This window comes from Eubalaena glacialis, chromosome 10 (genome assembly GCF_028564815.1).
Source record: "Eubalaena glacialis isolate mEubGla1 chromosome 10, mEubGla1.1.hap2.+ XY, whole genome shotgun sequence".
NCBI classification, from domain to species: Eukaryota; Metazoa; Chordata; class Mammalia; order Artiodactyla; family Balaenidae; genus Eubalaena; species Eubalaena glacialis.
In genome coordinates, this window is record NC_083725.1 from 42,005,917 (window position 1) to 42,031,479 (window position 25,563).

The window sequence follows — 25,563 nt, forward strand, 5'->3', positions numbered from 1 at the left end:
AATGCAATGTTCTTACCCTTAGACAGGACTTTGTCACCTTATAGAGGTGAGAAAGAGAAAAGTAGTCACTGACATCTGGGAGCTGATCTGGCACTCACGGCTTAGGACTTGGTGTAGAACATATTCAATTTCACAGAACATCATCAGATCGGGCCACTCTGTGATCAAGACAAAAACAAACCCAGTCCGTAATCACATCTGAACACAGACAAAAACAGGAACATGTCCAAACCACAAAAATAACCAAAATATTTTCCATCCTAGCTAATATAAGCAGCCACTGCCTCTTTGCCAATTAAAGTTTAGGCTCTTTTTATTCCTGTCCCTTTCCAATAAGATTTATAAGATACCCAATCATAGAATTGCCCCCACTTCCTGACAGCATCCAATCCCAGACAAAGCCCCATCTCTCAATATTACCTAACACAAGCCCAAATCCTAAAATAAGTCCTTTCTAATTACATAAGCCCCCACTTATCTGCAGTTTCACTTTAGTGGTTTCAGTTACCTGTGGTCAACCTCAGTCTAAAAATATTAAATGGAAAATTTCAAAAATAAACAATTCATAAGTTTTAAATTGTGTGTGGTTCTGAGTAGCATGATGAAATCTCACACCGTCTGCTCCATCCCACCCACGACGTGAATCCTTCCTTTGTCCAGTTATCCTGCCCCTTAGTCACTTAGTACCCAACTTAGTTATCAGATCGACTGGTCATGGTATCACAGTGTTTGTATTCAAGTTACCCTTACTTAACAGTGGTCCCCAAGTTCAAGAGTAGTGATGCTGGCAATTCAGATCTGCCCAAGAGTAGAGGCAAAGTGCTTCCTTTAAGTGAAAAGGTGAAAGTTTTCGATATAAGAAAGAAATAGTATGCTGAGGTTGCTAAGATCTACAGTAAGAACAAGTCTTCTATCCATGAAATTCTGAAAAAGGAAAAAGAAATTCATGCCAGTTTTGCTGCTGCACCTCAAACTGAAGAAGTTATAACCACAGTGCATGATAAGTGCTTAGTTAAGATGGAAAAGGCATCTTAAATTTGTACAATAAGATACATTGAGACAGAGACCACATTCACATAACTTTTATTATAGTATATTGTTATAAGTATTCTATTTTATTATTAGTTACTGTTGTTAATCTCTTACTGGGCCTAATTTATAAATTAAACTTTATCATAGGTATGTTTTTTTTTTTTAAATGTAGTATGTATAGGGTTTAGTACTATCCACAGTTTCAGGCATCCACTGGGAGTCTTGGATCGTATCCCCCGAGGATGGGGGGGATGACTGTTCTTACTAAGATGTTGCAGGGTGTGTAACTCATCTTGCTACAACGAGTAATAACCACCTTTCTCAGGAACAGATGTGTTCCTGTGGTCTTTGACTGGACGGTATTGACATAAGAATTATTGCACAACCTCCTAGTCAGTGGGGACCAGTACCCTTCCATGAACAGTTTGTTCCCAGTCCAACGCAAGGTAAAAATTAGGATTTGTTGTTTAGAAACATTGACAACCATTTGAGAGAGTAATTTTATGTCTGTTGAATCTAAAAATAGAACATTGCTTGTATTTTGTATACCAGTTGTTTAAATTTTATTTTTCTAGTAATTTGTAATTATATCTTACAAATGATCTGCAATAGATTTTAAAAAGAAAAAAGAAGCTGATACTCCATTACAAATTGTTTGAGAGGCATCGTCCTATAGGACTTCTCTAATACTTTTCTTTTTCAACGCTGCTATCACATTAATCTTCTGAAAAGTCTGCTTTCAATATATTGTGCTCTTTCTCAAGCATCTCCAACATTATGATCTCCTCTGTTTTCCAGTTGAAGAGAAAGGAAACTAACATGTTTTGAGTGTCTACTGTATGTTATTAATTGTGCACATTTAAATACACCCAATTCCCAGGAAACAATTCTAAATATATATTAGCATTCTATTTCAAAACCTATTCCACAAAAAGTACAAGGACTTTTAGGTGATTTTTTTTTAACTCAAGGAACATATATATCGAATGTTATTTAGACAAGAATAAAACAGGACAGGCTTTCTAATTAATTTTTTAGAAGCCATCATAGTAGAACAAACCTGATCAATATAGCATTTGAAAACTCTAGTGCAATGTCATTAGCAAATATTGATGCAAAGGTGCTGTACTAGGCACTTGTGAGAATTTGTTCTTCACTTAACATTTATCAGGTACTTACTAAATGTTGGCACCATTCATGGTCCCTTTGGCAGCCACATTTGTGCCACTTCCCCTTCTTTTGATAATAGGCTTCGTCATCCTTGGCTACAGAAGTAGGTAAGCAACATAAGAGCCAATCAAAATACCTCACCCTACTGGCCTCAATGATGGATCCAGTGGTGTGTTCATTACCCATGTAGAATAAATAAGTTTTCCCCAGAATTGTTCTAACTACAGGTAGCAGGGAAGTTGCGCTTTTTCCTTTGTTGTGAGTCATTAGGACATGGTACAGATCACCAGTAGCGTATTCTCCAGTACATGGAGAAAAATCTATCCGACATGGGGAAAAAAATAAATTCAAAATGCAGAGAGACATAGAGATAGAATAAGAATGAGAACAAGAGTGCAAAGGAGAGACTCCCAAAACTGTGGGATTCCCTGGGCCAGGTCATCCCTGAAGCCAGCACGTTCTCTTCCCTGTCTCAGGCTTGGTTTCATAAAACAAAAAAATTCCTTTTTGGTTTAAGGTAGTTTGAGTTTCTTTTCTGTCACTTGCAACCCAAAAGCCTTCATTAACCAAACCTTCAATAAGTAGCCTGTGTGGTAGAAAGAGAAAGGGCTAAAGATTGAGACAAATATAGTTTTTCCACTTAATAATTATGTGACTATTAGCCTCTCTGAGCTTCATTTGCCTTGTTTGCTATCTGGGAATAAAAAGAGCCCACTACTAGAGTTAGACTGTAAGTTTTGGAAGGACAGGAAATATGTCTACCTTTCTTGTTATGTTCCTCTCACATGAGGGTCTCATGACCTGCTTAATGCAGGAAGGGCCAGGGGAAGGTCAGAGAGACCTTCCTGCTTCTGCCATTTTCTCGGAGTCCTTCAACTTAAAATATTCAATATACCAAGATGTCATATTTTAGGATAGCATGTCCTAAACCCTATCAATCACTTGAAAACCAGAGCTTGGCTTGGCAAATGTTCCCACAGTTAAAGCCAATTCGTTGACCTTTTTGTGTTTCTGCTTTCACTTACTTTTTAGCCTCTAAAATTCCTAACTTCCTCATCTGTTTATTGTTTTCTAAGTGTCCTTTTATCCTTTATCCAGCACTTTTATTGTGAGAGTCAACCAAGATATCTAGACTGCCATTTTGCCAGAAACACAAGTCTCTGACTGGTAGTTCTATTTACTATTCTTACGGACTTCCACTGTTTTCATTCAAAAATCTTTCATTTATTTAGCGTCTTCTATCTTTATTATTGTAGAATATTTTAATGTTTTAGTCTATATGATTTTCCTTCTCATATTTCATGATTAATTTGTCTAAGTTTTCCCAGATGTCTTACAATTTTCTAACCTTTGACTAAAGCAAGTAAGTGGTCAGGAGTATGAATAATTTTCATAAAATAATCAGTAAAGCAGAGTAGTTAAGAGCACGAGTTCTGGACCCAAACTTCCTGTGCTCAAACACTCATTGCCACTTAGCTGTGAGACCTGTACCTTGAACTTCCTCATGTGTAAAATGCAGGTGATAATAATAGTACCCTCCTGTTAGTATTAAAGAGAAAACCACAGGCCCAAAATGGCATCACTTCTGCTAAAGACCATGATGCCAAACGTAGATTTAACACCTAACCCAATTGCAGTTTCAACCTTCCCCAGAAATGTAATCTTAATCATCCAGTCTGGAATGTTCTGGTCAGTATCAACGAGGTAATCTGCCACAGTGGGCCCTCTCCATTCTCCCCCATCCCCAGAGGAATAAGAGGCAATCTACATGATAAAACCCTTGCCCTTCTCTCCCCTCCCCCCAAAAAGATATCCTTTCTTTTCTTTTGCTAATAGCTTCCTCATCCCACACTTCTTCCTATAAAAACCTATCATTTAGTACAACCCCTCAGAGTGCCTTTCTGTTTTCTAGATGGGATGCTGCCTGATTCATGAATCATTCATTAAGGCCAATTAGATCTTCAAACTTACTGGGCTGAATTTTTTAACATTAGGGACTGAATTAGTTAATATATGTAATGCTCTTAGAACATAGCTTGCCACATAGTGTTATATTTTTTATACCATTAAAACTGTAATATGATTAAATTATTAAAATTAGTGTAATTACCTGGCACCTGTCAGTGACAACATTTATAAATTAGTAACTTTTTTTCACATAATCCTAGAGGCCTGTGCTTCATTGGCTGCAGAAACCATATAAAAGCCATACCCATACGAACCTTAGAGAAACCAGACCTAAGCGTTCTATATAAAAGAATTAACACTGAACACTTACTGTGCCAGGCATAACAGTAAGGACTTTCTATGAATTATCTCATTTTTTTCTAACGTCACTGTGACATAGGTAGTATTATTATTCTCTATATAATAGGTAGTATTATATTACAGTTGAAGGAATGGAAGTTCTGAGAAGCTAAAGTATATGATTGGGCCACCCAAGATGGCTGTATCTTACTTTCTGTACACCCCCTGGTCAACCAGTTCTTGCTTCACCTACACCCTACCCACCTAACTGACTTTCCCTCTTAATTATAGATCCTAATCAGTAAATGCCTACATACTTGCACCTGGTCCCAGCTAGTGATAGTTCAAAACTTTAGATCAAAACATATCCACTATGATAGCTTATCAAAGGAGCAATGAGGAGAGGGCTCCTCTGCTGGTTTCCCTGGTAACCAGTGAGCCCACCTGATGTCAATTCCCCCTTTGACCAGTAACCTCCTTCTCCCCCCTGAAGCAAAGACTGCTGCCATGTCCTGCCCACCATCAGCTGCACACACTGGGGTGTCACTCCAGGACCTTATTTCAGACATGTAAGATCCCCCATCCATTAAACCACTGATGTCTCTGTTGCTGACTCTGGTCTCTTCCTTCGGTCTTGAGGCTGGGCAAGTACAGTGCTTGCAGGCCTGCGGGGTGCAACCCAGCATAAGGGGACTTACTTAGGCTTGTGATGGAGGGAGGCCCAGATTCAAAGTCAGGCTGTCAGACCTCACAGTGAGTATGTTTAACCAAGAAGGTGGGCAGCACATCTCTGGGGTCAGCTCATGCTTTCATCCCTTGAATTCATGGGTTTGGTTCCACGTTGCTGTTGTTCTGGCAGCTGGAGAGGACATTAAAGACTCCTTTGTCAAATGAATCCTCTCCATTTTACCTAGCAGGAAATTGGGGCTATAAGTTTGTGACTTGGGCTTCACAATTAGAAGTGGCAGAAATGAGGCCTTCTAACACAACACTCTAACACTTATTCATTTACTTCCTTAATCCTGAAGCCAAAGTATTATTTATTCACACCATCTGAATTCACACCATCTGAGTTATTTGATATGTAAATTATAAATATAACAATAACAAACTTATTTAGGTGAACACGTTTTGAACTTGCTGGATTTCTATATTAATAAAACAAACAATAAAACAAATAATACAAAACCAAGCAATTTGAACAAAAGTATCTTTAAAGGAGAAATAGGTTTAACTAGATTGGATTATAATGCCACCATCAATAGAGCCACACCATCTTTCTAATATGCTAGAGGGTCATGTGAACCACCTGGTTAGCAAGAAAAAAAATGTTTCAGGCCTCAGTAAAACTTCCTCCTTCCACTGAAGCATACTCATCTTCTGTGAACAGATATAGCAAAATACAATAGAAATAAAACTAAGGCTGTCCTGAATGAGAATGGGAATGACCACCTCCCAGACTCAGCTCATCTCACTAGTCCCTTGAGTCTCAGGTACCACCAGGCCACTTGGCAGCCCCTCCCAGCGAAGTTAGTCCTCATTAACAAGAGTGAAGATCAGGAGATCCTCAAATTGATTCAGGTCTGGACATGCTATCTCTGAGACTGGGATGCTCATGGTGTTCTAGCTAGCTAAGTGTTTAAGGGCTTCACTTATTCCAGCCTGAAACTTCCACAGGGAAGGGAATTTGCCATGTTCATCTTTGTCTCCCCAGCACCTAGCATGGTCCTAGTGCTTAGCGGGTGGGCCATACCTGTCTTTGGAATGTTGTGAAGGTTAGACAAATGAAGGAGTCAATGAGTTAACAGATGTGAGTGAGACTGAAGGTCAGGGACGGGATGGTTCAGTTATGGCATCTTCCTTCTGTGGTCACAGACAAGGTCTGTGTGAAAACAGCAGACGATTTAAGTTCCTCTCAAACTCAACGTAAACCAGCAGTGAGATGTGGCTGATAAAAAAAAATTATGATATAACCTTGATATTGAGTTAACAAGAGTATGATACCCAAAGAAAAAAGTTAGTAGGGGATTCTTCACTCCTACGGTCACTTCCCAAGCATCCCAAATGCCATGCTCAAATCCAAAGGAAACTGATCTTTCTTTCCAAGATAGACTCTCACCCTTTTGTCCTGTTTCTTCACATGGTTTTCTTCCACCCATAAAAATCCTTTCCATCTCATCTTTCATTTCTCCGTTGTCCTTCTTGGAATACTCTGCTCTTCCACAATCCCAAGCCCCATGCTCCCAACCTACCTCTATATCCCCCAAACCGCTATTACAATGTTATGGTACTTATCTTTTTTAATCTAATATTTTCACTATTTATGTTCTTGTCTTCTTTCTCAAAATAATCTAAACTGTAAAGCACTGATCAAAGGGAAGGAATTTTCATTTTTATTGTTGTATTTGCCTCCATGTACATTTCACATCCATTAGATTATGATCTTCTAAAGGCCAGTAAGAGACCCATTTATTTTATTTTATTTCTCTTTAAGTTACACACTGTACCTAGCTAGTTGTTCTGGGCAAAAAACAAATGTTGCTTGTCTGATGGTTGACTCAGGTATAACTACAAGCCACAACAAGAGGAAGCTAACACACTAGCAAGGAACAAGAGCATACATACACTGCAAGCCAGGAGCCATGTTTTGAAACCTCTCTTAGTATGCAGACATACAGATCTATTTCCCGATTACATACTTTCATGTACATAGATCAAACAAGAGTTAAGCAACTAAGGACAAAAACAGATAGTTCACAGAAAAGGAAATACAAATGGCTAATGAAATAGACAATGATGTGCCATCTTAGTTAATAAAGAGGGAAATGCAAATGGAACAAAATGAGACACCATCATTTGCCTACCATACTGGCAAAAGGCAAAGAGATAGATAATATTCAGTGTCAGCAATGGTGGGAATGTAAATTTTAAAGGGTACTTTACAACACTGATCAAAATTTTTAAAACACACATTCCTTACTAAATAAGCCCACTTCTAAGAATCTACTCTTCAGAATAACTTTTTCCATATTGCCAGGATATTGGCTGAAGAATGTTCACAGTGCCATTAAATTTATATTAGTAGAAATCAGAGATAACCTAAATATGTCAAAAGTGAGATGTTTAAGTAAATTATATTTGTACTCTGATGCTACATAGCCATCACAAAGAATGAACCATATCTATATGTGTAGATATGGGAAAATGATCACAATACATTGTCAAAAAAAAGCAAGTTGCAAAGCAGTAAATGTAGTATAATTTCTTTTTTGTGGGGAAAAAAGACATGTTCCATGTTTCTGTGTTCATATAAATACACAAATTTCTACATAACTCTACGTGCAAAAACAAAAATAAAAACAAACATACAAACAAAAACAAAGGTCTGGAAAGAAAAACACCCAACTGCTAACTGCGGTTACCCCTGGGGAGGTAAAGCAGGAAGGGCTTTTCCTTTTGTGTATTTCTATGCATTGTTTAAATTTTCTTGCAACATCAATGTAATACTTTTGACTTTTCTGAAATAAAAAATAAACCCAATTAAAGTAGCTATAAAATATATGAAGATTCACAAAAGCAGTGATCAAACTTTCAGGAACTGCACGCATGAATTATCTCTTTAAGTATTCTTTAGAACTCTATGCTCACAAAATTATTCACACGTATTTGTGTCAGTTACCAAAACCTGAAACCTTATGTGGTAGCATAAAACAGTCATTCCATGTTTTAGAAGAGGTAAGAAAGGAAAAAAGAAATTTCTTTAACACTGTGTACGGAGAATGTCACCTGTTATCAGTAAACAAAGGATGCTGCAGCCATCAAGCCAACAACTGCAGACACCTCCAAGTGTACACCCTGAGGGAACTCAAGATGGGAAAGAACAGGATACTGGCTCTAAAAATTAAGGTGCATATCAAAGGAATGATTTTAATGAGCCCAGGCTCTTGCACTGTCCCATACGTAAAGAAGGGCTAAATTCATTAACTTGAGATGTCTGGTTTTCTTTAATCAACAGTACTCTTTTGATGTTCCAACTACCTGGATTTTGCAAAAACTCATATATCCTGGCTACTCCTGTACCTCTTTGGAACAGCTCCTCAGAGCTATCTGAGAGTGTGTTTCCCAGGTTTAAGTCCTCAGTAAGTCCACTGAATAAAACATAATTTTCAACTTTTAGGTTGTGTATTTTTTTTTTTTTTTTAGTTGACAACACTTTTTCTTAAAGAAATTGACAAACCAAGCAGAGGGCTCTCAGAACTAATTCACCTGATCATTGATTTATGCTAGGGGCCACAAATTCAAATGCCACAGGAGACTGGCAAGTAACAGATTAATGAGGCCAGCTGGGAATAAGACAGCAAGGACCAGAGGGACTATTTGGAGAGTGTGTACTGCTTAAAGGGAGCAGCTACTTCAAAACTCCAGCTAAGTGAGAAGATGGATCTGGTGTTATCAGATCTTTTAATATTTCAAAGGAAATCAGAAACCAGAATTATTAATAGCAATACACCCAGGTTTTACATTTTAACAACCGATTTCTTAAAATCTTAAATGCCATGTTGGAGGACTTCCCTAGTGGCACGGTGGATAAGACCCTGCACTCCCAATGCAGGGGGCCTGGGTTCGATCCCTGGTCAGGGAACTAGACCCCATGTGCATGCTGCAACTAAGAGTTCACATGCTGCAACTAAGGAGCTGGTGAGCCACAACTAAGGAGACCACCTGCCTCAACTAGGGAGCCCACATGCCAAAACTAAGGAGCCCACGTGCCACAACTAAGACCTGGTGCAACCAAATAAATAAATAAATAAATATTTTTAAAAAATAAATAAATAAATGCTATGTTGGTAAACATTGCACAAGCCCAACAAAACACATCTCCTAGCTGGATGTGGCCTGCAGCCTCCCATTTGCCATTTTTGGGTTTCACTGTCTCCACAGAGTTCTAGTGGACTAATTGTGACAGACACATCCTTCATCACCCAGATCAGTTCCCTCTTCTTCCATTAGCACTTTGGCCATGGTATTATAGAACATTAGAGTTCAAACATATTTTTAAAAATCTCATTAAAATCTCAATTTTTTATGGTAGCAAAACACATATAACATAAAATTTGCCATTTTAGCCATTTTTATGCGTACAGTTTGGTGACCTTAATTACATTCACAATGCTGTGCAAATGAAGGAGGGAAGGGGGCAGGGCACAAGCTTTAAAAGAATGACATAGCCATAGGACATGACAAGAACTGGTTAGAACCAACTAGGTCCAAGATGGCAGAAGATTCAACTTCCAGTAGACCTTGAGCCTCATTATATGCTCATTGTAATACATTAACAAGATAAATGACACACCCACCAGCACCATGACAATTCTGAGGCCAACCATAAAAGGTCAAAAAGTGAGCGGTGGGAGATTGGGATTGACATATATACACCAATATGTATAAAATAGATAGCTAATAAGAACCTGCTGTATAAAAAAATAAATTAAATAAAATCCAAAATTTCAAAAAAAAATAAGAAAAGTGAGTGGTGGCCCAATTCCTGGAAATTCCTGCCCCTTCCCTGAAATAATTGGAATAATCCTCCCATTCATTAGCCTATGAAATTACCCAGTCCATAAAAACTAACCACGCCATATTTTGGGGCCTGCTGCCTTCTGAGATGTCCCACAGTCTGTCTGTGGAGTATTTTTCTCTCTAAATAAATCCACTTCTTACCTATCACTTTGTCTCTCACTGAATTCTTTTTGCAATGAGACGTCAAGAACCTGAGCTTCATTAAGTCCTGAGACCAGGTGTGTGATCTCAATTAAAAGACGTGGGTTCAAGTCTCAAATGGGTTCAAGTCCCAGTCTGAGTTGCACAGTTTCATTACCATCACCACCAGCTCTTTCCAAAATTCTTTCATCACCCCAAACAGAAACTCTCTACCCATTAAACAATAACTCCCCACTCCACCCTCCCCGAGTCCCTGGTAACCTCTAATCTATTTTCTGTCTCTATGAATTTACCTATTCAGGGTACCTCACATAAATGGAATCATATAATATTTGTCCTTTTGTGTCTGCCTTATTTCACTTAGCTAAATACTTTTAAGGTTCATCCACGGCACAGCATGTATCAGAACTTCATTCCTTTTTACAACTGAGTAATATTTCATTGTATATTGTGATTCATATTAGGAAATATGTATTTGGTCTTTGTTCCCATTACTAGCACAAGAGCTTCTAAAACACTTGGAATTTTCTAAGTGGTGTGAGAAATAAAGGCTTCTTTTGTTATGTCAATGAGGTGATTTTTGGAATGCCCCTAGGTCACCTAAGAATGGATGCTGGTTGCCAGGGGAACCAACCCTGTGATTGGAGGTTTGGAACTTTCAGCTCCATCCCCCTGACCTCCAGAGAGGGGAGAGGGGCTAGACGCTGAATCATCACCAATGTCTATTGATTTAATCAACTGTGAGTATTTAAGGAAGCCTCTGTAAAAACCCAAAAGGACACGGTTTGAAGAGTTTCCAGCTTGGTGGACATGTGATTTGAGAGAGAGTGGTGCACCTGGAGAGGGCATGAAAGTTCAGCACCTTTTCCCCATACCTTGCCCTATGCAGCTCTTCTGTCTAGTTGTTCCTGGGTTATATCCTTTTATAATAAACCCATAATCTAGTACATAAATGGGTTTCCTGAGTTCTATGAGCCACTCTAGTAAATTGAACCCAAAGAGGGGGTCATGGGAACCTCTGATTTACAGCCAGTTGGTCAGAAGCACAGGTAACAACCTGGACTTCTGATTGGCATCTGAAGCACAGGGTAGTCTTGTAGAACTGAGCCCCTGACCTGTGGAATCTGATGCTGTCTCCTGGTAGGAAGTATCAAAATTGAGTTAAATTGCAGGATACCTAACTGGTGTGAAAGCAGTTTGTTGGGAAACGCCCCTCTGCTGCCACTATGGAACTGTCTTCAGAATGACTTGTATGCATATAGCACATTTTGTTTACCCATTCCTCTGTTAATGGACCCGTGGGTTGTTTCTACCTTTTGGATATTGTGAATAGTGCTGCTATGAACATTTGTATAAAAATATCTGTTTGAGTCCATTTTTTATTCTTTTGGGTACATACCTAAGAGTAGAACTTCTGGGTAATATGGTAATTCTGTATTTAACTTTTTGAGGAACTGACAACCTGTTTTCTACATCAGCCACACCATTTTACATTCCTACTAACAATGCATGTAAATCCCTCATTTTTAAGATGAAGAAGGCAAGGGTAAAACTTGTTAGATAGCTTGACCATGTACACAGAAAGTCAACTGCAGAGCTGACATCAGAAACCAAGTATCTTGACTCCCAATACAGTCCTCTTTCAAAGGTTAACTCCACTAGGATTTAATTCAGATGACTAGGCAAATGGCAGTATTGTCTACACAAAGAGTGGGTCTTTGGAAATAGATCAATTGATATATTGGAGGAAAGAATTTGAATTAAGTTCTGGATTTTGCTCTCCATAATGGAGAGAATTTTGTTTATCTTCTTCAGGTCTAAGCTCTAAGAGAAGATTAAGTCATACTTGTCCTTAGCCTAGTACCTAATTGTAGAATAATCATAGAAACATTTTTGTATCATTATTAGTCTTAACATTCTGAACTAAGGGCTTTTTAAAAAAAATTCCTTGAAATGCAATAAAGACTTATTTTAGAGGAGTTGGAAAATTCAGAAAAGTGGAAAGGAAAAAGAACGGGTCACCTAGAGAACTCTCAACCTGAAAAATATTCACTATTTAGTACTTTATTCCAGGCTTGTTGTCCTAAACATGGTGTTTCTGTTTGGTATACATGGTCAAAATTATAGAATCTTAAAGCTTAAGAAAATTATTACAATTTGGGGAGCAAGCTTAAAAAACAGAATAAGGAAAAGTAGATATTAAAGTCTAGGAAAGCACCCAACATAGAGTTAGCACTCCTTCCTACCAAGTCTCAGCCCTCACAGTCTTATGACATCCCTTTTGGTGGTATGTTCTTACTTACCTGTCCACATGGAAATGTGTTATTTATCTAAATGTAAAAGCTCCAAGGACATGGCCACACGATGCACTATTTTGTTTCTCCCTCTGTGCCTCATAGAGTGCTACAAATACAGTTGGTACTCAGTAAAGAACTTCTGAATGATTATTATTGATTTCGTACCATCTTCAAGGTTAACACCCCTCAGAGTCTCCATAAGGGGTAACCCAATTCAGGCCCTGCAGGACCCAGTTTTGGCAGGGCTTCACACTCCACAGAATTTGGTTCCATAATCAAAGATAATTTAAAAGTCATTTGAATCTTTACTTCCATTACTTGAATACTATAGGTAATTCAACTTGTAACCCACAGTAGCACTTACTAAAACCTCCTTGGCGCCATTCTTTTCACTTCAGTACATTTCAAGTCCACAGCTGACTTAAAGGCCCAGTCTCAAAATCTTCACCAAAAATTCTCTCTCAACTTCATCCCTTGTGGTTCTTGGTTTTGCTTTTCATCCCCTTTATCTTCTATTTCTTCTTCCTTTCAGCCAAAAAATTACAGCCATTTGTATCACCTTGGCATTCATTCTTACTTCTTCAGCTCAGCCCCTCTCTCCTCAGTCTCTGATTCTTTTTCAGGAAAGTTCAGGAATAGAGCGGGCACACTCAGCCCCTCTCTTGGAAGGAGACCCAGGAGTAATGGACTAGGGGAGAAGAAGGGGGAGGAGGTGGGAGAAATCACAAGTGCTTATAATGTACTGTCCTTTCTTTTCTTCTCATCACGCAATGAAATTCTCATATATTATTTATTTGGGGTGGGCTACATGAAAGTTCTTTGGAAAAAAATGTGACAAGTTGTAAAGGTAAAATGATGAAATTTTCTTTAAGAACGGAGGTCACGGCCTACCCACCCTCTCCTCTTTGGGGTGTCACCTCGAGGGCATATAATAGGCCTGATAAAAATGGTCTGATCTTTTGATCTTACAAAGCAGAGTCACAGGCCTTCTGACCCTTGAAACTGTAAACATTTACTCTGGAATTAGCTCAGAGGTCTCTCATGGGTATAATGAGACAATTACAAGGTACATCATCTTGTCTCTCACAGAGATAAGTTTTCATTTTTCTCTCTTCTACTTTCTGCATAAATCTGTGTGGAAATTTCTCCAAATTTTGTATTCACTTTTGTGATATCTTATATGCATGTTATCACTGATAATGCTTACCTAATAGTAAAATTACATTCTCTCTGTCTTCTATATTGGTACAGAGGGGTCTTTTGTTGGAGTCTTTGTTTTCTTTCCCCAACACTATGATATGGTCCTCCAAACAACAGTTACATCTGTTTAACTATATTTCTTATTTCATCTCTTCCCTCAGTCCAGTAATACCCAAAGTGCACTACTCCTAGGTGACAGCAGACTTAAGTAATACTTAATACTACTTGACATGGGTCGAGTAGGTACCAACAGATAATCACTGAAACTTTTTGTTCTCCCTGGCTATCTCTGTATGCAGAGACTCAGAAGGACAGAAGGACAGTGGGACGGAGTTCAGAAAGTGTGACTGAATATTCCAGGATAAGGGATGTAGAGCTACCACTCATCCAGTTCTCAAGCCACAAACTTAGGATTTTGCCTTAATTTCTCTTTCCCTCAAACACCACATCCAATTGACTCCACACTCAATCCACATCCCAAAGCCATTCAGTTCTTCCATTTTCACTACTTCTACCCTAGTTCAAGCCCATCATGCATCAGCCTCTAACTGCACTTCCTGTTTCTACTCTTGTTCCTCTCTATAGCAGCTGGTGTAATCTTTTATAAAAATATAAATCATAAAATGCCACTGCCTACTCTTTAATGGCTTTTCATCATACTTAAATTAACACCCAACTCACCTGAAAAGCCCCAAACCTCATTTTATACTTCTCTGCTTCAGCCACACTTGCTTTCTTTCTGTTTCCCCAACACACCAAGCTTGGTTAAAATGTACTTTCCCCTGGTTTTCACATGGCTCCTTTTAAGGACTCAGTTTAACTTCTACCTACTTAGAGAGGACTTACCTATTTATTGTAAAGTAACCGCCCAGTTGTTCTCCATCACATTGCTGTGTTTTATCAGCATGACACATTTCTAGTTGTTTCTTGTGTGTATGTATGTTTTCAATTGCTCAAACTTTTGTTGAATGGATGGTAAGCCTTACTCTTCCATTTCCTAGATGGGAGATAGGAAATACTGAGCAGGGATCAAAAGTCTAAGAACTTTATTTCAGATTTTTCTTTAACTTCCTCACAATAGCTATTTTACCTACTGTCAGTTTTCTCCATCCTGATTAGCTCTTACTATAGAATGGCATGGGGACTTGCAACTAACTCCATATGAAGTCTTGAAGAAATAAGAACACCAAAGACTGAGGTAGGTGGCAGTGACTTCAAACAGGAAAGGAAAGTATGCTGAATCCCTATAGCCTCCTATAGAGAAGAAACAAAAAGAGTCAAAGTAGGAGCTGATAAATAACCTGGGACTAACAACGGAAAGGCCCATGGGACTTCCTAGTGCCCACCACTGAAATCTCTGAACTCAGATCTCACCTTCCTACTGTCCTCATAGCACAACATAATCCTGCCAGATCCGTACTGAAAACTCACCATCACCACCTCTCTCCCAACCAAATTCTTCAGATTCAGACACAACTCTCCAATTCCTTTTTGAGAAGTCATTCCTTAAAACTTTAGTCCACCAGAACTCTCTTCTCTGACCTCCTTGTTTCAAAAGTAAAATCCAATTGTGGAGCTCATTGGTCTTTCTTTGTTTGTTTATCTTTACCATTACTTGTTTTTTTTTTTTTTTTTTTGCTTGTTTTATTTTTATTTTTGCTCTTGTCTTAATCTTAGAATCCTATGTAGCATTGAACACAAGATACCCAGTAAGGTTTTTTGGGGTTTTTTTTTTGGATTAATTGAACAGATTCACACTCTGGCTGCAGTTTGTACCCTCAGGGACAAAAAAAAGAAGGAAAAACTAAAAGGAGAGGGAAGAAGAAGGTGTGAGAAAAACAGGGACTCTAATATATAGGGAAAGGAAGCAGGGGTGCAGAAGAGGGAAAGGACCCAAAAAATCAGCTTTCATTGTGAAGACTTAATCACAGTTTATAACATGTTGTCAATCTGCTAAAATGGAAGTTGACAGGAAATTGGCAGAAACAGGGAAATGGCCACAGGCCAACTTATACTCTTGTGTTAAATCTTTCCACTGCCTTGCCTTATTTGCAGCTACCTCACGGTCTCACAGCCAGGTAGATTATGATTTGTTCCTCATGCAAGTATGGATTTATCAACAGACTGATTTATACATAGCTAGAAAGTAATAATCATCTGTGGACATCAAACCGGATGAGCCTTCCTCTATCACCTCTTTCTTTTTACAAATAAAAACTTACTGTGGGATATACATAAGTTTCAGTGGAATAACATGAAATCTCAATATCTCTTGTACAGTCATAACAGAAGCGGTTTCTGCCATTCCTATCCAGAAACTAACTCACTTTGAAACCACTCACTTGGTCTATCAGGTAGATCAGTGTTATTCACTGCTATTTCCTAGCACCTAGCATAGTGCCTGGTACATGTCATGTGTGCAATAAATTTTTGGATATTGACTGATTGGATTAATGAATAAATGATGGTTCCAATCTCTGGTGCACCCTTAGGTGACCTTAAGCCAAAGATACAGACATACGGGAAATACAGGATGGATTTTTAAAAAGGACATAATTGAGGGAGATTACCACAGTTTTGCTGCTTTGTTTATCTCCACCTAAAATTCATTCCACGAATAGAAACTGAATGCCCTCTATGCCGTCTATGTGACAGGAAGTGTGTTATACCCTCAAGTACAAATATAAAGATACAGACCCTGGATCCAATGTGTGCTTTTCCATGACTACATCATAGCCTCTAATCACACTGTTTCAGTTACTAGACTGTAACTGTCAATGTATCTGTCTTGCCACTATATTGTAAGCTCTATTAGGACATTGCCCATCACACAGTAAGCACTCAATAAATAGCTGGTAAAGTATCTGCTTAAAGATGCCTTACCAGCTATTACCAATTTACCAATGGAAATTGTAGCCTACTAGGGGAAAAAGACATAATGAACCGTATAAAGTCAGGATTCTTAGTTTTGAGAAAGAAGAGCTAACTCTTGCTGATACAGCAGAAAAGGAGCATGTTGAAGATACTGGGTGGCTCTCAGAATTACTGGAGGGTAAAGAGAATCATGGCAGACGCTAGGCCTCCAGGAATAATGCACAAAATCACTGCAGAACTAGTCCAGTGAGGAAACTGTCTCCATTGCAGTTCCCCACCCATGCCACTTCTGCATCAGAAACTCAATCTTGCAACCACTGAGAAACTGCTGTTGCTGTCAGTGCTGCCAACAAAGTCAGCCACCTCTGCTGCTACTCCTATCAAATGTCAAAGAACCAGAGAGCACCCCTGTTCATTGGCAGCTGAACCAAGGTTGGAAAGAGAGGTTGAGCCTGGATTGTGAAATGCTTGAACAAAGGCATAGGCAGTCACCAGAACAATTTATTCCTAAACCAGATTCCCCAATCAAATGGAGCAACCAAAAGCTAAATGTGCAGTGCTTGCTTTTTGCCCATGGTGGATGTCAATGAGTATTTGCAAGTTTGGTTGAAACAACAGATGGGGAGTCTGCAAATTTAGGACAGACTGCCCCACTTAATCCCTATGATTAGTCATGTCTATATTGATAGCCTTACCTGAGATCAGAAAGTACTATCTCTCATAACATATTTTTGGGAATACAACTATGATATCGTGGCCCTTATGTCATGAAATCTGGGTCAGGTACCAAGAGAATCAACAACATTTAGATCTGCCACATTTAGAGTGTTGGGAAGGGGGGTGGATTCACCAGGATTTTAAGTGCCCTGGATCCTTTTCAACTGAAGGTTTCCCACCCAAATCAGGACTCAATCTTTGTTGTTCTCTTGCATCAGCCACGGGTTGCTACAGGTCATTTCGGAGTTTCTTAGCAAAAACAAAATGCAATCTGTAGGAGCACTGCAAGTCAAGACAGGTGAGTAGAATTGGCTCCAAGGGCTGAAGAGGAACATAGCCAAAAACTATTCAAAACAGGTTAATCCATCTGAACTGGGACAGCGGACCCCAAGGACAGAAGGGACTAGGTTAGACGTGTGCAACCTCGGCTTTGCTGGCTATACTTGCCTATGAATAGCTACCAATTCTTCCAAGTCCCCCCGCCACCATCCCCCCGCGTCCACTCGGATAATCTCTTTAGGCACGTTAGCTAGCCAGAGAAGCAGGGAACCTGTGGAAGAGGATGAGGTTATTTGGGGTATAGAGATCATGGATGTTTTACGTATGCACTTAATCAATTTGTCGAGCCCCTCACCCCCGCCCCATCTTAGGCTGGGTCACTCGGAGGAAAAAAACCCTCTTTCCTGTACCTCCCTTTATGCTGTCCTCGCCTGCGACTTCTCCCTCTCACTCCGAGCCGCACGCAGCCTCCGTGCCTCACCTGAAAACTACTCTTCAAAGACTTCCTTCCGGGCCCAGCAAAGCCCGGCGTACTCGGTATCGGGAGAGGCAGAGGTGCTCGCTTCTATCCATAATGAATTTGCCGAGCCCCTCACCCCCGCCTCATCTTAGGCTGGGTCACTCGGAGGAAAAAAACCCTCTTTCCTGTACCTCCTTTTATGCTGTCCTCGCCTGCGACTTCTCTCTCTCACTCTGAGCCGCACGCAGCCTCCGTGCCTCACCTGAAAACTACTCTTCAAAGACTTCCTTCCGGGCCCAGCAAAGCCCGGCGTACTCGGTATCGGGAGAGGCAGAGGTGCTCGCTTCTACCCAAAAAAACAAAACTGCCCTTTCCGAAAATAAAGAAAACTGCTCGAGCGTTCCGGAGCTCGCATGCGCGCGTCAGACGGGGAAGCAGCTAGGAGGATCCAGCAGCTAGGAGGGTCCGGGTGCTTCGAATCGCAAACCCCGCCCCAGCGTGTCGGCCCCGCCCCGCCCCGCCGCCTCAGCCCCGCCCCGTCCCGCCGCCGGGGCAGGCACGCGACGCCCTCTCCAGGCCAGGCTCCCGCGCCCTATTTGGTCTTTGGGGGGCAGGCGGTGGGAGGCGAAGCGTGCGCGGCGGAAGGGGACGCGGGGCGGGCTCGGGAGCGCCAAGGCACAGCTCTAACCAGCGCAGCCGCCACCTCTTCGGGAACCCACGAGGCCTCCGCGTCCTACCTCGGAACAATGGGACTCGGCTCGCGAGGTATCTTGGCTGTGCTGGCCCTGGGGGTCGTGGTGGGGGTAGCGCTGCTGAAGATCATCGCCGACAGCACAGACCCGGAGGGTAAGTGGCTGCGGGGATTGCCAGCCCCGGCCCCGGGAGGAGTCGCGCTGCCCATCGGGAGTTTCCAAGTTGGATCTGGTTGTGCAGAAAGTTCTGCAAGTCTTAGGCCGAACGCACGGGGCAGACCTGGAGGTGACCTGATGGCCCCATCAGGGGGAAAACTGAGACTTGGGCCAGTCCCCCACCTGCCCCAAGGCCGCCTGCTTAAGAAATGGTCCGGTCCTTCCCCTCAGTTTTTCTGCAAGCAGCGGACGCAGGCCTGGAGGAGTGCGTATAACCTGTTGAGTTACCGAAGGATGGGCCTTCAGAAGGGGTTCAACTTAGTTGTTACAGTCTTTCCCCGAAGTTAATGTTTTCCTGGGAGGTTAGAGATTATCTAAGCCTTGCTTTTGTAAACGATTAGATGGATTGAAAAATATGTCTACCGATTCCTGAGCAAACATGTCTACCAGTTAGTTGCGGAACCTTTTAGGCGTTTTCCGGCGTTTCATCGCCTAATTGTGTATTACCAAACCGATTATTTATAGTCTTAAGGACCCCAGACGCTTTGGGGCTAGTGTAGCTGGTTGGGAGCTTTTGGGGAGTGCGGACAGCTCTCCCGGGCGCAGGTGATGCTCTTGCTTCTGTGGATGGGCGCTACCAGCCCCTTGTGTACCGTAAACACCGGCCGAGGCGGGCCGAGGCTCATATCAGCTGTGCAGCCTTAAGATCACAGCTGCACTATTGTTAGGAGTCCACGACGTCGTCAGTAAAATCATAACAAAATGATTTTGACATTTCTCTTCTGGGGGAAGTGGAGGTGTCCCTTTAGGCCCTTGGCCCTTTGGGGACTTTTTGGGTAAAGTGAAAACTGATTTGCTGTGTAAATTCTGTTTTCTCTTTGTCAACTCTTATAGAAGTCAGGTCACTGATTAATGGTCAGTAAACTAGAATAAGTTAGTTTAAATGACCCAAGTTTTTCCTGGTTTTAAATTCTATCCACTGTATATTACATTAGTTTTATCCAGCAGTTTGCAAAACCAGACTGTTCAGGCACAACACCTGCTTTTGCTAGAATAATCTGGGTGACTTAGACAATAACAGTTTTCGTTTGTTTTGCTAAATTTTTTTGTTTGCTGAATTGCACATGTGACAGACTGACTTTGTAGAGCTAATTTTGAGATCGTTTCCGGAAAGAATGATCAGTAAAATCATGTCTGTCATATTTTCAATATTATGAGGTATTTTATTGTAAAAGTGAACTATCTGGAATTAAACAGTATATTTTGCTGCTAATTTTATGCCAATATTTATGTGAGTTGGTCTCCATTTTTTTATTTGTTACTTTGTGAAAGTATACCTGCTTATTGTTTGTCTAAAGAATTACTGAGTAGAGAAACTGAGTGTGCTTGCTTTTCTTTTGCCCTCATAACAGATTTTTTTTTGCCCTGTTTTAATACTCACTGTTTGACTGTTCTGCTTGTTACTTGATGTCTCACTAGACGTTAATGCTATTTGGAAAACTTGGAATGCTCTACTATATGAAAGCCTTGATTTCATGAACTAGTATAACCAATGTGAGCTGGAATCCATTTCTGCAGACTATAAGGTCACCTTGAAACTAGAGTAAAGGAAGGTTCTGTAGAGGATGTCTCAAAAGAGCAAGTAAACGTTGTCCTAGTCTTTATATGCAGTGTGTAATCTGTATAAAGTGTCGTTATGAAGTACAGTGATTTTTGTCATACTAGAGCTTATATAGCTAATTTTTACTAGACACTTTTCCTGTGCTCCTCACACTGTGCTAATTGAGGTCCATAGTTCATCCCATTGGATCCTCACAGTATTATCCCCATTTTATAAATGAGGAAACTGAGGCTTAGAAGTTACCTAATTTATTCAACGTGAAACAACTAATACATGTTTGATTTCAGAGGCCAGAATCCAAGCTCTCAATTAACCATTTTGCCACTAAGCTACAGTAGGTGATGTTGGCTCTTCAAGTAGATAATACTTTTATCCACAATACAGTCATTGCCCAGAATATTGTGGGAGAAGATAAAAACATTATTGAAATTCTTCTTTTAAAATATCCTTCACAGTCTGCTGCATAGTTTTATAAATATCTTCAGTTGAAGGAGGAGGGATACTATGAACAAGTTAGCAAGCCAGCAAAGAGGATAGATTGTGGTAGTGCAATGAAAGACATAAGGGTGGGGGAGGCTATTAATCAGGTCTCTTGGTGGCAAGTGACAGAAACCCACCTTAAACAGCCTTAGGGGAAAGGAAGGACTTTATTGACCCTTAAATGGAAAAGTCCAAGGATTAAGGTGGCTTCAGAAATGCTACATTCAAGAGTTCAAATAGGTTGCTAAGAGATGGCCATTTCCGACTCTCTAGATTACATCTATCAAACCATAGGCAAGCCCTAGTTAAAGTGTTCTTAGCCTGCAGGGGGAATCCAAATAACAGGGACTTTCTAAAGTGATTCCCAGGCTTCAAAAGCCATCATAATGGGTAGCCAATTAGAATATGAAATTAATCTTTAATGAGCCTATGCCACTTCATGAACTTAACTTTCTTTTCTTCTATTTAGTGCAATATTCTATTTTAATACTTGGTCATTTTGTCAGGTAAAGCATCAGCCTCCTTGTACTTAGATTGTCCATGACATTCTTTATCTCTTAGGACACAGAAACAGAGCCTGCCCATAGTAGGTACTTCATAAGTATTTTTTGAAAAGAGGAGAAAAGGTCCTAAAGCTAGAAAGAGCTTAGAAAGAACACTGCTTCTGCCTTCTTCCTCAAGCCAAAAAAAGAAAAATGGGTTGCCAGGAAATCATCCCTCATTAAGAGTGACAACAGCAGGGAGACAAAAACAGGGGGCTCTCATAGCAGTCCAGGCAAAAGATGAAGGCACGTGGTAATGGAGATAAGTAGATAGAGTCTAGATCTGTTTGGGGAGTAGAACTGAAATCATTTGCTAATGGATTGCATGGTGGAGTGAGGAAGAAGGAAGAATCAAAAGATGACCTCTTGGTTTTAGGGTTGAACAACTTGTAATGCAACAACTGGGAACACTGGGGCAGAAGCAGGTTTATAGCAGAAAATCAATGGCTCCGTTTTGGCACTCACAAGTACAGGCTTTGGAATCAAACAGCCTGGTCCAAATCCAGACTCTGCCACTTACTAGCTGGGTGGCCTCCTTTGGGTCTCAGTTCTGTCACTGCACAGCAGTGTTCCTGTCACAGAATTGTTGTGAGGGTTAGATGAGCTAATGCAAGTTACATGCTCCCCATGAGGCCTGGCATGTAGTAAGCCCTTAATAATGTTGGCAATTATTTGCTACCTGCTGCTAAATACATGTGTATAGTCTACCGACCTTGATCTTTTTCAAGTTTAATCTTCACACTATATCCTTTTGTGATAAATGGATTATGGTTCCAGCAAGAGGAAGAAACACACAGTAAAGATAGCTCCTTCAAAGTTGTTATTGCTTACTTTCTTTGTACTTTGAAGGCTTTTTGGGTAGGGGAAACCTATCTTTGTGAAAAGTACACAATAATAAACTTACTTGCCTCCCATGTAGTATATGTGTTAATCTTCCATTATACAAAGACCAAAGATGAATAACCCACTCTGAAAAGTTGCTTAACTGGGGCATAGAATTCTTCCAAACTTTTTCCAAAATTTAAGGTACTAGCTAAAAATTCAAAGAATTATACTGAGAAGACTTGCAATTTTAAATGAAAATCCTAACCCACTTCATCTTCTCTCCATTGTATGAAGTTAGGCATGTTGGTGGTACAAGACCTAGGGGCACCCATTAATAGTAAGGGCCCCTCCCAGGATGGTCCACTCTACTCAGAAGAGCAGAGTTGTCAGTAGCAAAAATTCCTCACCAACCACTGTGTCCTCATGTGGGTGAATGAACTTTGGCAAACTATTGTATCATTGGCTGGCACATAGTAAGTACTATATAAGTGTTACATTAGCCATATGTTTTCTGTCTTGAAAAATCCAATAATACAGTCCCAGATTTACTGACAGTTTCAAGGTATATTTCATAGCAACAGTGGCAAAAGTAGAACTTCCTGTGGAATAATCTACCCTTCCCCCACACCACCACCACCCCAGAGACAGAAAGAAACATATTGCCAGTGTTCTTAGTTAAATATTAAATGTCCTTTCATCACAGGATATTTCTTTGTTTTTATAGGATCTCCAGGTAAGAAGAATCCTATGTCTGTGGAAGACTCCAATGATAACCCAATAGGTGAGTTTAAAAAGGTTAGGAAACGGATTATCTGTCTAGGATACATAAAGTAATATCAGCTAGTCAAGTACATGTAAGCTGGTACACTGACCTGTCTTAACCATGATTTGTTCATTCATGAATCCCTAAAGCCTACCATCAAGGGCTGCCCTTAGTGGGCATCAGTAAATGATAGTTCACTGGATTAATAGTCTTTCTCAGTTTAGCAAAGATGTGAATAAATTCTAAAACTAAAAGCATACTGGAATTTATTACTGAGTTCTGAAGCACATTTTTAGGTATGACATTTTGCACTCTGCCTATAGATATGTACTATGAATATGTAAGTCTGCTGATCTTGCCGGTAGAACAAGTCACGCTAAGCTGGTCAGCCACAGCAGCCTTAATTTGCCTTGGTGGACTCCAGGGAGACCCTACTTATATTTCACCCATCAGTTAGATTTCAACCCACCCTCTTGCTTCCCTATTGAAACAATAGATGAGGCCCTTTTTTAATTTTTTGGCTGCACTGGGTCTTCTTTGCACCTTGCAGGCTCCCCTCTGGTTGCAGCACGCAGGTTGCCCCACGGCATGTGGGATCTTAGTTCCCCAGCCAGGGATCGAACCCGCATTCCCTGCATTGGAAGGTGGATTCTTAACCACTGGACCACCGGGAAAGTCCCAAAAAGATGCTCAAGCACTTTTCTTGTGCTTTTTTAGTTTGGGACAAATGGATTTCTTTCTTGATTTTCTGAGTTCATTAGCATGGAAAGATAGGAACCAGGCTGATGTTATAAATAGTAAACCATCAAGGCATGTTTCTTGTAAGCAGTATTTAGTTTATCTTCTTACTGTCCTTGTTATTAAGAGTTGACAGAGGTAGAAACTAGAAAAAGGCATGCAAATCCTATCACTGGACCCATTTTCTCTACTTTTATTCAACAAATATTTATTGAGTGCCCTAATGTAAGGACACATTACAAAATGGACCAAGCCCTTACTTCTTGGAGTTTTTGTTTGTTTTTTGTTTTATGTCATTGTAGAAAAATACACATAACATAAAATTCACAATGTTAACCATTTTTAAGCGTACAGCCCAGTGGCATTAAGTACATTCATATTGTTGTGCAATGTCATGGAGTTTTTTTTTAATTAATTTTTTTGGTGAAATATAGTTGATTTACAATGTTCTGTGAATTTCTGCTATACAGCAAAGTGATTCAGTTATACATATATACACATTCTTTTTTATATTCTTTTCCATTATGGTTTATTCCAGAATATTGAATATAGTTCCCTGTGCTATATAGTAGGGCCTTGTTGCTTATCCATTCTGTATGTAATAGTTTGCATCTACTAACCCCAAATTCCCAGTCCATCCCTTCCCCACACCCCCCACCCACTTGGCAACCACAAGTCTGTTCTGTATGTCCATGAGTCTGCTTCTGTTTCATAGATAGGTTTATTTGTGCCATATTTTAGATTCCACATATAAGTGACATCAAATGACTTTCTTTCTGACTTACTAAACTTAGTGTGATAGTCTCTAGTTGCATCCATGTTGCTGCAAATGGCATTATTTCAATCTTTTTTATGGCTGAGTAGTGTTTTATTGTATATATATACCACATCTTCTTTATCCATTCATCTGTCGATGGACATTTAGGTTGTTTCCATGTCTTGGCTATTGTGAATAGTGCTGCTATGAACATAGGGATGCATGTGTCTTTTTGAATTATACTTTTGTCCAGATATATGCCCAGGAGTGGGATTGCTGGATCACATGGTAATTCTATTTTTAGGTTTTCTGAGGAACCTCCATACTGTTTTCCATAGTGGCTGCACCAACTTACATTCCTACCAACAGTGTAGGAGGGTTCCCTTTTCTCCATACCCTCTCCAGCATTTGTTATTTGTAGACTGTTTAATGATGGCCATTCTGACTGGTGTGAGGTGGTACCTCATTGTAGTTTTGATTTGCATTTTTCTAATAATTAGAGATGTTGAGCATCTTTTCATGTGCTGTTGGCCATCTGTATGTCTTCTTTGGAGAAATGCCTCTTTAGGTCTTCGATTGGGTGGGTTGTCTGCTTTTTTGTTGTTGGGTTTTATGAGCTGTTTGTATATTTTGGAAATTAAGCCCTTGTCGGTCGCATCTTTTGCAAATATTTTCTCCCGTTCTGTATATTGTTTTTTCATTTTTGTGTGGTTTCCTTTGCAGTGAAAAAGCTTGTAAATTTGATTTGGTCCCATTTGTTTATTTTTGTTTTTATTTCTATTGCCTTGGGAGACGGACATAAGAAAGCATTGGTATGATTTATGTCAGAAATGTTTTGCCTATGATCTCTTCTAGGAGTTTTATGGTGTCATGCCTTATATCTAAGTCTTTAAGCCATTTTGAGTTTACTTTTGTGCATGGCGTGAGGGTGTGTTTTAACTTCATTGATTTACATGCAGCTGTCCAACTTTCCCAGCAACACTTGCTGAAAA

General features: G+C 40.1%; 1 protein-coding gene and 2 long non-coding RNA genes across 3 annotated transcripts in view; 1 reads left to right on the forward strand and 2 right to left on the reverse strand.

Moving 5' to 3' along the window:
* Positions 1 to 52: 52 nt before the first annotated feature.
* On the reverse strand, positions 53 to 12,494 carry LOC133099216 (uncharacterized). The gene is made up of 4 exons (XR_009702300.1): positions 12,474 to 12,494; positions 6,203 to 6,397; positions 5,148 to 5,308; positions 53 to 158 (listed from the first exon to the last, which is right to left on the reverse strand). It is a non-coding gene; the product is annotated as an uncharacterized LOC133099216 (long non-coding RNA).
* A 287-nt stretch (positions 12,495 to 12,781) lies between these two features.
* LOC133099217 (uncharacterized) lies at positions 12,782 to 18,076 on the reverse strand. The gene is made up of 3 exons (XR_009702301.1): positions 18,019 to 18,076; positions 14,514 to 14,664; positions 12,782 to 13,155 (listed from the first exon to the last, which is right to left on the reverse strand). It is a non-coding gene; the product is annotated as an uncharacterized LOC133099217 (long non-coding RNA).
* Positions 18,077 to 18,531: 455 nt separating this feature from the next.
* TMEM123 (transmembrane protein 123) overlaps positions 18,532 to 25,563 on the forward strand; it is an 86,520-nt gene continuing 79,488 nt past the window's right edge. Inside the window, exons 1-2 of the mRNA XM_061202641.1 lie at positions 18,532 to 18,843; positions 23,038 to 23,094. Coding sequence (XP_061058624.1) covers positions 18,744 to 18,843; positions 23,038 to 23,094 — 157 coding nt within the window. The 5' untranslated portion in view covers positions 18,532 to 18,743. The remainder of the gene's footprint in view (positions 18,844 to 23,037; positions 23,095 to 25,563) is intronic.